Below are 12,371 nucleotides of genomic sequence, written 5' to 3'. Positions count from 1 at the left end.
CCAGAGATTAAGATTTAGATCGACCTAACTCCCTGGGGGTTCACGCTAAATTGCAGTCTGCCAAGCGCGCACCATAGTTAATTACCCCCTTACAGCTTTCAGTAGGCGGGACAGACGCTTAAGCTGCCAAAGCTGACAGTAATCTAGTGAGACTCCCCACAGGGATAGATCGATCTAAAATCTATGGAAATGGGGTCTAAGAGTATTTTTTTTGTGATGTTTAACCATTTATTATCCTAACAATAAATACTGATACCTATTTATTTTTCATTTCTCTCTTTATTTAATTATGTATCTTTTATTAATTATCACTTGCTTACTTTTCATTTCATCAAGTCACTAAAAAGAGAAACAAAAACAACCAGGATTTCTATTTGGGTTTTTCATGGAAAACAAAGCCACGGTGAACAAAAGGGGGCAGCACACAAGTCCATGCCTTCTCATCTCCTGCCATACTTACGGCTCTCTGCTGTATCCACTCGGCGTGATCGTAGGCTATAAGGCCTCCCAGGTCCTGTGTTAACTGGTCCCTGTCTATATGACTGTACAACTCCTGGACATTATTGCACATTATAACCTGAAATACAGCGAGCATACATGTATGAGAATTGAGCTTTATGGTGGTTGGGCTTATGCTAAAATATTTGATTAATGTATATACTTTATCTTCTCCCCCCCCGCCCAACCTCCCAATTAATTCCAATTTGAAAATGGCATAACCTAACAGATGAAATTTTGATTCAGACTTGTCCCTCTTTAATCAAAATTGTCCCAAAAAGGACATTTCTTCCCCCCCAACACAAACGCGCGCATGCGTGCGCGTGCACACACATACACACTTACATGCCAGGAATCACTTTTATAATCATGAATCAGATGCCACCATCAGACAAGTTTTCAAACAAATTTACCAACAAGTTTGATGTCCAGAAAATGTCACTTTAGACCACACTGTCCAAAAAGCCAAAATAAATTTGCATTTTGCTTGAAAACTGTCGATGATGTTTTCTCTTTATTCTATTTCTCTGTGTATGTATAGGCCTGCTAACCTCAAATTTACAATCTTCTTTCACAGACTTGTATCCAATGTCGGAGATGTGTTTCTGGAAGAAGCCAGCAGGCTTGACTATATATGCTACTTGGATAAGAGCTGGGAAGAATGTCTGCAAGAGAAGAAAAAAGGTCTGAAATATCATACAATAAATACTAGAAATCATACATGGCATTAGCTCTGATAAAAATTAGTCAAATTTCTTGTTCAAATTTTCTATTGTAGGAAAATGTGTCAGAGTTATGTGAGGATTCAAATAAGGCAATGTAAATAGCAATAGTTATTGTAACAAATACCGATGAAAATCTGACCCCACATCTATTCAAGATAAATGATAATTCATGTTATAAGGTGATGAATTATGTAATACATACATACAACAATGGCCAACAAGGCGTAAAAGCAGAGTTACTGAAAAACATCATCAACAAGACCGTTGAACTCACAGATATCCTGAGCAGGATGGTTTTCACAGAGCTCCATTTGTCATTGCGTCTGTCTATGACCACCACAAAGCCAAGGTCTATGTCCCTCAAGCTGAAAATAGAAACCAGGAAATAAATAAATAAATAAATTATTAATGAATAAATAAATAAACAAGAGTAACTATGGACCTATTTCTGTCAAGTTTGAAGTTAAAAGAGAAAGAAATTAGCAGAGTTCAGTTCATGATAAAAAGTAGGTCAAAGGTCAATTTCAAGGTCACATTTAGATTGCCAGTATATGACTTTCTATTCAAGTTCAATAGTAACTATGGACCTATCTCTGCCAGTTTTGGAGATAAAAGGGAAGCAAAATTTGCAAAGTTCAGTTCATGGTGTAAAGTAGGTCAAAGGTCAATTTTAATGTCACATTTATAATGCCAGTATATGACTTCCTATTCAAGTTCAATAGTAACTACGGACCTATCTCAGCCAGTTTTGGAGAAACAAGGAAAGCAAAATTTGCAAAATTCAGTTTATGGTGTAAAGTAGGTCAAAGGTCAATTTTAAGGTCACATTTAGATTGCCAGTATATGTCTTCCTTTTCAAGTTCAATAGTAACTATGGACCTATCTCAGCCAGTTTTGGAGATAAAAGGAAAGCAAAATTTGCAAAGTTCAGTTCATGGTGAAAAGTAGGTCAAAGGTCAATTTCAAGGTCACATTTAGATTGCCAGTATATGACTTCCTATTCAAGTTCAATAGTAACTATGGACCTATCTCAGCCAGTTTTGGAGATAAAAGGGAAGCAAAATTTGCAAAATTCAGTTCATGGTGAAAAGTAGGTCAAAGGTCAATTTCAAGATCACATTTAGATTGCCAGTATATGACTTCCTATTCAAGTTCAATAGTAACTATGGACCTATCTCTGCCAGTTTTGGAGATAAAAGGGAAGCCAAATTTGCAAAGTTCAGTTTATGGTGAAAAGTAGGTCAAAGGTCAATTTTAAGGTCACATTTAGATTGCCAGTATATGACTTCCTATTCAAGTTCAATAGTAACTATGGACCTATCTCAGCCAGTTTTGGAGATAAAAGGAAAGCAAAATTTGCAAAGTTCAGTTCATGGTGAAAAGTAGGTCAAAGGTCAATTTCAAGGTCACATTTAGATTGCCAGTATATGACTTCCTATTCAAGTTCAATAGTAACTACGGACCTATCTCAGCCAGTTTTGGAGATACAAGGAAAGCAAAATTTGCAAAATTCAGTTTATGGTGTAAAGTAGGTCAAAGGTCAATTTTAAGGTCACATTTAGATTGCCAGTATATGACTTCCTATTCAAGTTCAATAGTAACTATGGACCTATCTCTGCCAGTTTTGGAGATAAAAGGGAAGCAAATTTTGCAAAGTTCAGTTTATGGTGAAAAGTAGGTCAAAGGTCAATTTTAAGGTCACATTTAGATTGCCAGTATATGACTTCCTATTCAAGTTCAATAGTAACTACAGACCTATCTCAGCCAGTTTTGGAGAAACAAGGAAAGCAAAATTTGCAAAATTCAGTTTATGGTGTAAAGTAGGTCAAAGGTCAATTTTGAGGTCACATTTAGATTGCCAGTATATGACTTCCTATTCAAGTTCAATAGTAACTACGGACCTATCTCAGCCAGTTTTGGAGATAAAAGGGAAAAAAAATTTGCAAAGTTCAGTTCATGGTGTAAAGTAGGTCAAAGGTCAATTTTGAGGTCACATTTAGATTGCCAGTATATGACTTCCTATTCAAGTTCAATAGTAACTACAGACCTATCTCAGCCAGTTTTGGAGATAAAAGGAAAGCAAAATTTGCAAAATTCAGTTCATGGTATAAAGTAGGTCAATGGTCAATTTTAAGGTCACATTTAGATTGCCAGTATATGACTTCCTATTCAAGTTCAATAGTAACTATGGACCTATCTCTGCCAGTTTTGGAGATAAAAGGGAAGCAAAATTTGCAAAGTTCAGTTTATGGTGAAAAGTAGGTCAAAGGTCAATTTTAAGGTCACATTTAGATTGCCAGTATATGACTTCCTATTCAAGTTCAATAGTAACTACGGACCTATCTCAGCCAGTTTTGGAGAAACAAGGAAAGCAAAATTTGCAAAATTCAGTTTATGGTGTAAAGTAGGTCAAAGGTCAATTTCAAGGTCACATTTAGATTGCCAGTATATGACTTCCTATTCAAGTTCAATAGTAACTATGGACCTATCTCAGCCAGTTTTGGAGATAAAAGGGAAGCAAATTTTGCAAAGTTCAGTTTATGGTGAAAAGTAGGTCAAAGGTCAATTTTAAGGTCACATTTAGATTGCCAGTATATGACTTCCTATTCAAGTTCAATAGTAACTACGGACCTATCTCAGCCAGTTTTGGAGAAACAAGGAAAGCAAAATTTGCAAAATTCAGTTTATGGTGTAAAGTAGGTCAAAGGTCACTTTCAAGGTCATAGTAAGATTGCCAGTATATGACTTCCTATTCAACTTCAATAGTAACTATGGACCTATCTCTGCCAGTTTTGGAGATAAAAGGGACTAAATGTTATAATTTTGGAGTTACCATAATGTGCCTTAAATTTCGTACAGAAAAAATTAATTAAAATAAAGAAAATGTCATTTTGGTCAAAATTCTTGAAATAGGAGGTGCTCTGAAGTTTCAGAAGTTCAAATTTGATGAAATAATGTCATTTTTGAACACAAGTTGTCTGCTTTGCCAAGCCTTATGTTTTATTTTTCCAGAGTTCAAAATATATTATCCATTACCGTACTGCACATTTTGCTTTTACCACCAATATGTACTTTTTGATACAGCGTAACTCGAAAACCGTATGGTATACAAAAAAACCGAGACCACCCCCAGTGTTGGGCTTTACATGCTCTACAAAATGCAAAAAAGAATGGGTCTTTAGCATTAACGGTTCCCGAATTAGAGACAGTTTTCAGTTTCAATTCACAATGTTTTATGGTATCGTACAGTGCATCGAGAAAATGATTAGAAATAAGAAAAACATTGATATATATATGAATATTCCCTTTGGACCAAAATTTCTAGAAGTTCTGATGAGAAACCAAAAAGGAGTAAGACCTATATATGATACCTTTGTTACTAGCTTGTATTTTAGACCAAAAAGTGAAATAAAATGGGAAAGTGAGTTGAATGTGTACCACGATGAAAAATGGTGGATGGAAAAGAATAACTCGATTAAGAAGTTGGATGATATGAGCCTTAGATGGTTTCAATATCGACTGGTCCATAGAATCTTAGGAACAAATTCTTTTTTATTTCGGATAAATGTAGTAGAATCAAATTTATGTGTATTTTGTATAAAAGAGGAGGAAACTTTTGTTCATTTGTTTTGGGAATGCGGTAGAATTTCAGAAATCTGGGAACAAGTAAGAGAATGGTTAGAAAATGATTTAAATATAAAAGAAAGATTAAACTTAATTGACATTATATTTGGAAAAAAACAAAGTTTGGTAAATTTAATTATTTGTCTGGTTAAGAAATTTATATATTGCCAGAAAATGACCAAAAGTGTCCCAGATTTCTTGAAAGTAAAAAGTTATATTAATCAATATATGGAAAGTGACTACTTTACTTATAGCAAAAATATGGATAATGATGGTTTTATTAAAAAATGGAAAAAATTAGGAAGTGATTTTGTGGATAGGAAATTTAACAGTTAAGTACCATTAGAGCTTGTATGTATATATGGATGTGAGAGTGTTTTGTATTTTTTGTTTTGAAATAAAAAAAAAATAAATAAATAAATAAATAAATAAATAAATAAATAAATAAAAAAATAAATAAATAAATAAATAAATAAATAAATAAAAAAAAAATAAATAAATAAAAAAAAAAATAAAAAAATAAATAAATAAATAAAAAAAAAAAAAAAAAAAAGTTTTCAGTTTCGGTATCTTATGGCCGCTACTCCCGTGAAAATGCACCGATTGACCCCAAATTCATGGAGATGAAAGATGACCTGAAGGGTAACACCTTCCAATAATATTATTGGTTAAGTCTGTGTGGTGTCTGAATAACAGGGCAAAAAAAAAATTTTTCGTAAAAATTTCATTTTTTTGAAAATTTTGGCCCATTTGACCTTGAAGTAAAGGTCAAAGGTCAAATCCAAGGGTATATTTGAAATCTACACATATGACTTTTGGAAAGCCGTCTATAGAAATTTTTCCCATAACTCCTTCCGTAGGGTAGATAATTAGCATTTAATTTTGCCATTTTTAGACAAGGGTGCATTGCAATGAGTGCCCCACCCAGACCCCAATACCGACAAAGCCCAAATTTTACGTGGAACGAGTTGAGATTATAGGTGACCTAAATCCATGAGATGGGTACGGGGGCCCTTACCGTCTAGGAGGAGAAGCGGTAACGGTAGCCGTCCGGCGGAGCCGGCGGAGCCGGCGGAGCCAACGGAGCCGGCGGAGCCGGCGGAACGATCCGGACGGGACCGAAACCATGTGTACCGCCAGCGCTAACGCTGGTGGTACAATAAATAAAGCTCTTCATTTAAAAGATTTGCCCTGAAGTCAAAAGTTCTCCATTACCACACCAGGTGGCAGCACCCTGCAGTGTGACTGGATATCCCCTTGCACAATACCAGAGTTATATACATACATGGCAATTGATCAAATAATCATGTAAAAATAATGGTTTTGTCAAATCTGCATCCTAACTGCAATTTCCTAATTGCCTATAAACACATTTCAGAACAATATAATAAGATAAGTAACAACATCTAACAAACTACAAGTTTCAGAATCATGTTGCAACAGTGTCCTAGGCTACATGTAATATTATATTAATCATTTTATTGCACTCATGTAAAATTCTGATCTACTTGTTACAATTTTTTAGAAAAATAATCATTTCAAAAATATTATTATTATTATTATATAAACACAGAGAACAAGGACCCACACTGTCACCAACATTAAACTTAGGCTTCATTCACATGCAATGTCTATTTTCTAAATTCTATTTTCTATTTCTATTTTCTGAATATCCCGTGGCGTGATTACTGGCAGCGCGAGGTAATTACGCGGCGGGATATTCAGGGCACAGACCGTGATCATAAGATAGCACGAATAGAAAATAGATTTTTAGAAAATAGACATTCCATGTGAACGAAGCCTAATACATATACCTGTAGCTTAGAAAAAATATGGAACATTACAGAGATATGCCTAAAAAGACACAAAAGTAGTAGACAAATAGCACTACACGTTTACACTTTAGCACAGACGATAAGACAGATAAATGGATGGCACTAGTTACACTTATGAAATGATGAAAAGACAGACAAAAAGCTATTACATATCAGAATATTCCAGTCAAAACTACTGGCACATTTACAATGCAAGAGAAATGAAGAAAACACAATGCTATCATATCTAATGACTATGAATGTCGTTAAAGCACGGATACACATTTATATAATATGATCGACTGCCATTAGGTGAGAATGGAAAACATTACAGCTACACATAACAGGATTAGAGTGAAGCTCAATGAAAAGAGATGCATGGAAATACTACACATTAATGAACATGCAGCAGGTGCCTTTGTCCAGAAAGATTTACATCTATGATCAAATATAAAATCTCTAAAATATTTATATTTTTAAAAATGTATCTATCATTGCCATTCACACAAACAGGGATGTATTAAATTACTGCAGGACCTGTAGTAATTTGTTATAAAGGAGAACATGTACAGAGCTGTACTTCAGGGTCTTGTTGAGGGACCCATGGCACATTATTTAGTCTAAGATGTATAAAAGAGCCCAAAATGAAAGGTCTCTACTAATATGTATCTTTAATTTTATACAGGTACCAAAATGTGGGCCTCTTTAACAGGAATGTCAAAAAGTTCCTGAAACACACATACCGATACCTATAGTAAAAAGACCCTAGTAATGGGTCCTTATATACCAAGCCCTAGTGAAGGGCATGCAGCGTTTATCATAAATTTAAGGGGCCTCGAGTGTGCGGCTAAAACACAGGTTCCTAGCACATGATTGTTAAATTTTGTTTCTTTTTTGCTGAAATTCTAATCCATAACTACATACAGACACACAAACACATTGATAAACAATAGGAGGGGGGGAGAAACATCTACTGTAACAGCCAGTACCTCAACCCCTTATTCTCCCTTCCTGGGGTAACATCACGAATGTCGCTGCAGAAAATGCGGTAGATAAGTCAATGTTACTAATAGTTAATGTGTTTAAATAGCCACATTTATAAGTATATATATATATATATATATATATATATATATATATACTAGTACTTGTATTCATTTGTCTATCTGTCAATATATGTTAATACTAGACTAAAGCACTGATCATTTACAATACATCTTTCAAATGGCTTCCAAATTCACAATGGTTGTAGGTAAGTGGTTATGTACTGTTAGTGCTAGTTCAAATGCTGATATGCTTTAAATTATTCAACCAGTGAGCAAAAGTTTCAAGATTAAATGTGAAACTCTTCACATTCTGATTATTACTTACAAATTCCAAACAATTGCTTTAATTTCACATTTCAAAATTGTAAAATCAATTTTCATCACCTGTAATTTATTTTTGTTAAATCTTAAATTTCAAAACTTTCCAACAATCTTTCACAACAAGTACTAATATGTAAGTTATCAAAATGAACCATGACACATTGTTATCTGTTCCTAGAGGTTCAAATTGCAAAAAAAATTCATTACTTATGTCAATTTATGTAATGAGGGATTACTGTACAATGTGCAAGAGTGCCTTTAATTTATAAAATGAAAAGGAGAAGTTAAATTCTCTTACGATGGTATACTGCACAGGTATGTCACTACATCCTGGTACTGTTGTTCCGTGACTTCAGAGTTGTGAGGATTGTCTGGCAGCGACATGATTGGACAGCCATCCCTCGACCTGCCACCTGGTGGTGAAAAATATCATTAATAAATGTCAGGTTTCTTAGATATACTCAATTCTGATTCTCTGTTGTTCTTGAATCAAACATTATTGATTGACTATTCATTTAATGGTGTGCAGGAACACAACACATTACATTAATTTATTCACTACAATGTTGAGGACATTCAAAGATTTCTCTCTGATTGGGAAATCCCTTAATGCCAATTAATCATACTGCACTCAGCGCATTATCAATGAATAATTAATTAACAACAAGACTGGAAGATTCAATCTCAATCTGCTTAATTAATCAATTAGATATAGACATATTAACTGTAGTGCTTGGGAGAGAGCTCTGGGTCAACTATATGTGTAAGTTTACTTTGTGACTGTTATAATATAATTGTTTTTATTAATTTGAGATTCTGAAAGAGCCCCTGGTTCAGCTCAGTTAAAAAATTGCTCTAGGAAGATGTTTGGTAGTGAGCTTTATTATAATACTGCACACAGGCATAGGTGGGGGATCGGGAAAGGGGGGGGAGATAAATCCGAATCTGAGGTGAAGCATACATCTCTACTGCACTAAACCAAACCATCAAAACTTTATTGGAAAAGGTATCCTTACACTCTTTAAGTCTCAGTTATGTACAGGTCTCAACCTGACATAAAAGTCTGGCTCTGCTGCACTAAGTTAAACAGTCGCAAGTCGAATATAAATGCAGCCTCATACTCACTTTAAACTCTAAAATCTAACTTAAAATATACTATGGTTCACAAACATGGCTTTAAATAGTAAAATAGTCACAATCTAAATGGCCATGCAACAATGCAACCCCACACTTTTTTTGAAGTTTTAAGATGTTAAGCCTAAAGTCTAATTAAGAAATACCTGATATGAAAGCATATCTCTGCTGCAGGGTCTCTGCCACATCGAGGACTGTTAACTCACATCTCGTCTCTCCCATCACATAGTCTGTAATCATAAATATATACTACAGATAACTCACATCTCGTCTCTCCCATCACATAGTCTGTAATCATAAATATATACAGTTACTAGTAACTCACATCTCATCTCTCCCATCAACATAGTCTGTAATAATACATATATTTTTAAAGTAACTTTCAGTTACTAGAAGTGCATGAAGTTAAAATACTGATTTGGTCATTTGCTGAAATATATCATACCCCGTCATAGTCTGAAACAAAAACAAGTAACTAAAGGTAAAGAAACAATTATAAGTGGGTAGAAAGCTGCTCAATTCAAATTTCAATCAAGGAAAGGGAATTCCAAAATATTGGCCTGGTAACTTGAGAATTATCATTATCATTATTATTATTTTTGAAACCAGTTTCAGATGCCATATTTGATAACAATAATAACAACAACAACTTACCAAAATTTTTACTTATCCATCTTACTATATCCAACTGTATTTTTGTGTTCTAATTTTTTCTTTGCTTCTATTCTGAACTTGTACTAATTTTATCGACTGATATTTTATCACAAAGTATAAAAAAAATCCTACAAATAATTACTTGAGACATAAATTCCATTATAGGACAATTGCACACACACACACACACACACACACACACACACACAAAAAAAAAAACCTTTCATTTTCCCACAATTATAATACCCATGCCCATAACTCGTTAAGAAGAGTCAATCTTACGGATAAAAAATCCTTTGAAGGATTCTGAAAACAGGCCACAATTGGATCTTCCAAAGCAAATATGATATAATTTGAAATCTCCCCCGTCACAACATCAAACTTTTCAGACAATCCAATCAAGAGGCTGTGTACGTAACAATGCCTATACTGCAGATAAACTTTATTGAGAATCCTATAGATTTATCATTACTGGATCCCAGTGTTATTCTAAAGTCAGTGTCTAGACAACTTGTCATTTCTCATGTTCATGATAACAAAGCTGCAAAATTCGATCAATATGATGTTTAAGGAGGAGGGAGTTGGAAGTGTAATCAATGGTCTGGACCTAATTGGATGACAAGTCTATAGGCAGGGAGTGGTCTGAATCCAAATTTTGATCTAGGGGCTATGAACATGTGTAGTTTCATATAAAAAAGGTGCATTACTTTAGAGACCTATATATAAGAAATTGCTGGGTTCTCTCTCTCTCTCTCTCTCTCTCTCTGTGTGTGTGTGTGTGTGTGTGTGTGTACGTGTGCATGTATGTGCATGGTAATCTCCATTTCCATGGGAACCACAAATTAACCTTCAACCATACCTCCTGCATACAAACATATTTACTAGTATATGTATCTTCTCTTCTAATTAAAACATCAATTTCTGACTTCATTTTGACAGCACTCTGGCCAAAGACCTGAACAATATTACAGCCCAACCAAAATATTCTGCACCAAAATATTGACAAACTGAAAAAGTTACAAAACATAATTTATCCTTGCCAAAGAAAAATTAACCAACTGGCAGAAACTTAATTTGCCAGCACAAATATAGCATTTTCCGACATTAGATGAAGATCAAATCTCTCTTCAAAAGGAAAATACTGAGGCTCCCCCAGTAAATCAAAATATCGATACTTTTCCACCGTCACTGATGGTCATTTTATCTACCAGACCTTCTACGCCAACAGAACGTGTCACACTACAATGCAATAACAAATTATTGATTTTGCAGAACACAGCTGCTCATTACAGCTATAACAGTAACAATACGCAGTTGCCAATTTACTGTAATAACTCAAGGTTTGATTTATGTTGGTGTTGGCTTTAATCAGGATGCAGCAGCTCCCAAAATTGAGAAAAGACAACACACTTCCAACACTGCCTTTTGACTGAGGATTTTCATATCTTTATCAGACAAACTTCAAAACTGATAATCCTTTACGCTGTGTGTGTGTGTGTGTGTGTGTGTGAGAGAGATCTAGAGAGAGAGAGAGAGAGAGACAGAGTGAACGCTTGCAAGCAAAAAATAAGTGTCGCCAACATTCACTGCTCACTGCCTCTCCTTCCACAAAATTATCCTAAAACACATCTAAGCTAAATCACCATAGCAACCACAGTTAAGTGCAGTATGGCTGATTGATCACCAGAAATTCCCTGCCTATCCATGGTAATTTCCAGGTTTCGTTGAGTACCTGTTCACTCCCCTTGTCTCAATATTAAAGCCTGGTCATGAACAGAGTCTCTCGAAGCCTTTCAAGTGATAAGAATATAACTGGGTGAAGCATGTTTTTTTTTCACTTTCTTGTAACCTACCGGATTTAGAGAGGCACAAAATATTGTTTTTTTTTTCTTTACCACTTGCCAATTGAGGAAGCCATGAACATAATATATTCATTAAGCAATATTTGAAAACATAAGCTATACTTAACCTGCAGGTCTCCCATTTAAGCATGGTAGTGCCCCCACACTGGAAACAGTAATACTGTTTGTGTATGTGTTTTACTGATGCGTTCGTTAACGCAGTCAGACTTGTTATTACTTCCGTCAGCTGACCCTCTTGTTGATAAGATAATCAACTTGTCTAGGTTACAGTATCTGTATATACTGCTGTAATACATACATGTGTCAAACGTATATTGCATGTTTGATATTGTTAATATACGAATACACGTGCGTGCACACACATGCACACACATATGGAGGTTAACACGCTGAGGGTGTTAATGTCATATCTCACACTTACTAGTAACCAATCACACTATTCAATGTGCTACCCCCCCCTTCAATCCCTCACCCAATGAGAGATGACATATATTAATAATAGTAAGGATGGTTACAAACAGACTTCTTTATGATTAAGTCTAAAAACATTTTAAAATTAATTAACATGCTACTGAACAGAACAGATCCTGGAGGAAACATGATAAATGTCACACAGGACTAGATAGAATCCTTATATATTGTGACAGGTGATTACTGGCTTTCATGTCTTTTTGTCCTATACAATAGGACAGT

The 12,371-nt window shown here is 34.8% G+C and overlaps 1 protein-coding gene across 5 annotated transcripts in view; it reads right to left on the bottom strand.

Moving 5' to 3' along the window:
• Positions 1 to 12,371, bottom strand: part of LOC106168084 (guanine nucleotide exchange factor DBS) — a 53,519-nt gene that overhangs the window by 25,408 nt on the left and 15,740 nt on the right. For 4 of the 5 annotated variants that reach the window (XM_086998244.1, XM_086998245.1, XM_086998241.1 and 1 more), the window contains exons 2-7: positions 9,309 to 9,392; positions 8,327 to 8,441; positions 7,651 to 7,695; positions 1,498 to 1,588; positions 1,050 to 1,163; positions 461 to 577 (exon numbers count right to left, since the gene is read on the bottom strand). In XM_086998244.1, the coding sequence (XP_086854370.1) occupies positions 461 to 577; positions 1,050 to 1,163; positions 1,498 to 1,588; positions 7,651 to 7,695; positions 8,327 to 8,441; positions 9,309 to 9,384 (558 nt within the window). In that variant the 5' untranslated portion in view covers positions 9,385 to 9,392. The remainder of the gene's footprint in view (positions 1 to 460; positions 578 to 1,049; positions 1,164 to 1,497; positions 1,589 to 7,650; positions 7,696 to 8,326; positions 8,442 to 9,308; positions 9,393 to 12,371) is intronic. The other variant, XM_086998243.1, reaches the window with a different exon arrangement.

Source organism: Lingula anatina, chromosome 10 (genome assembly GCF_051362555.1).
Source record: "Lingula anatina isolate TDL-2025a chromosome 10, LinAna3.0, whole genome shotgun sequence".
Taxonomy (NCBI): Eukaryota; Metazoa; Brachiopoda; class Lingulata; order Lingulida; family Lingulidae; genus Lingula; species Lingula anatina.
This window is presented reverse-complemented; position numbering and strand designations above follow the sequence as displayed.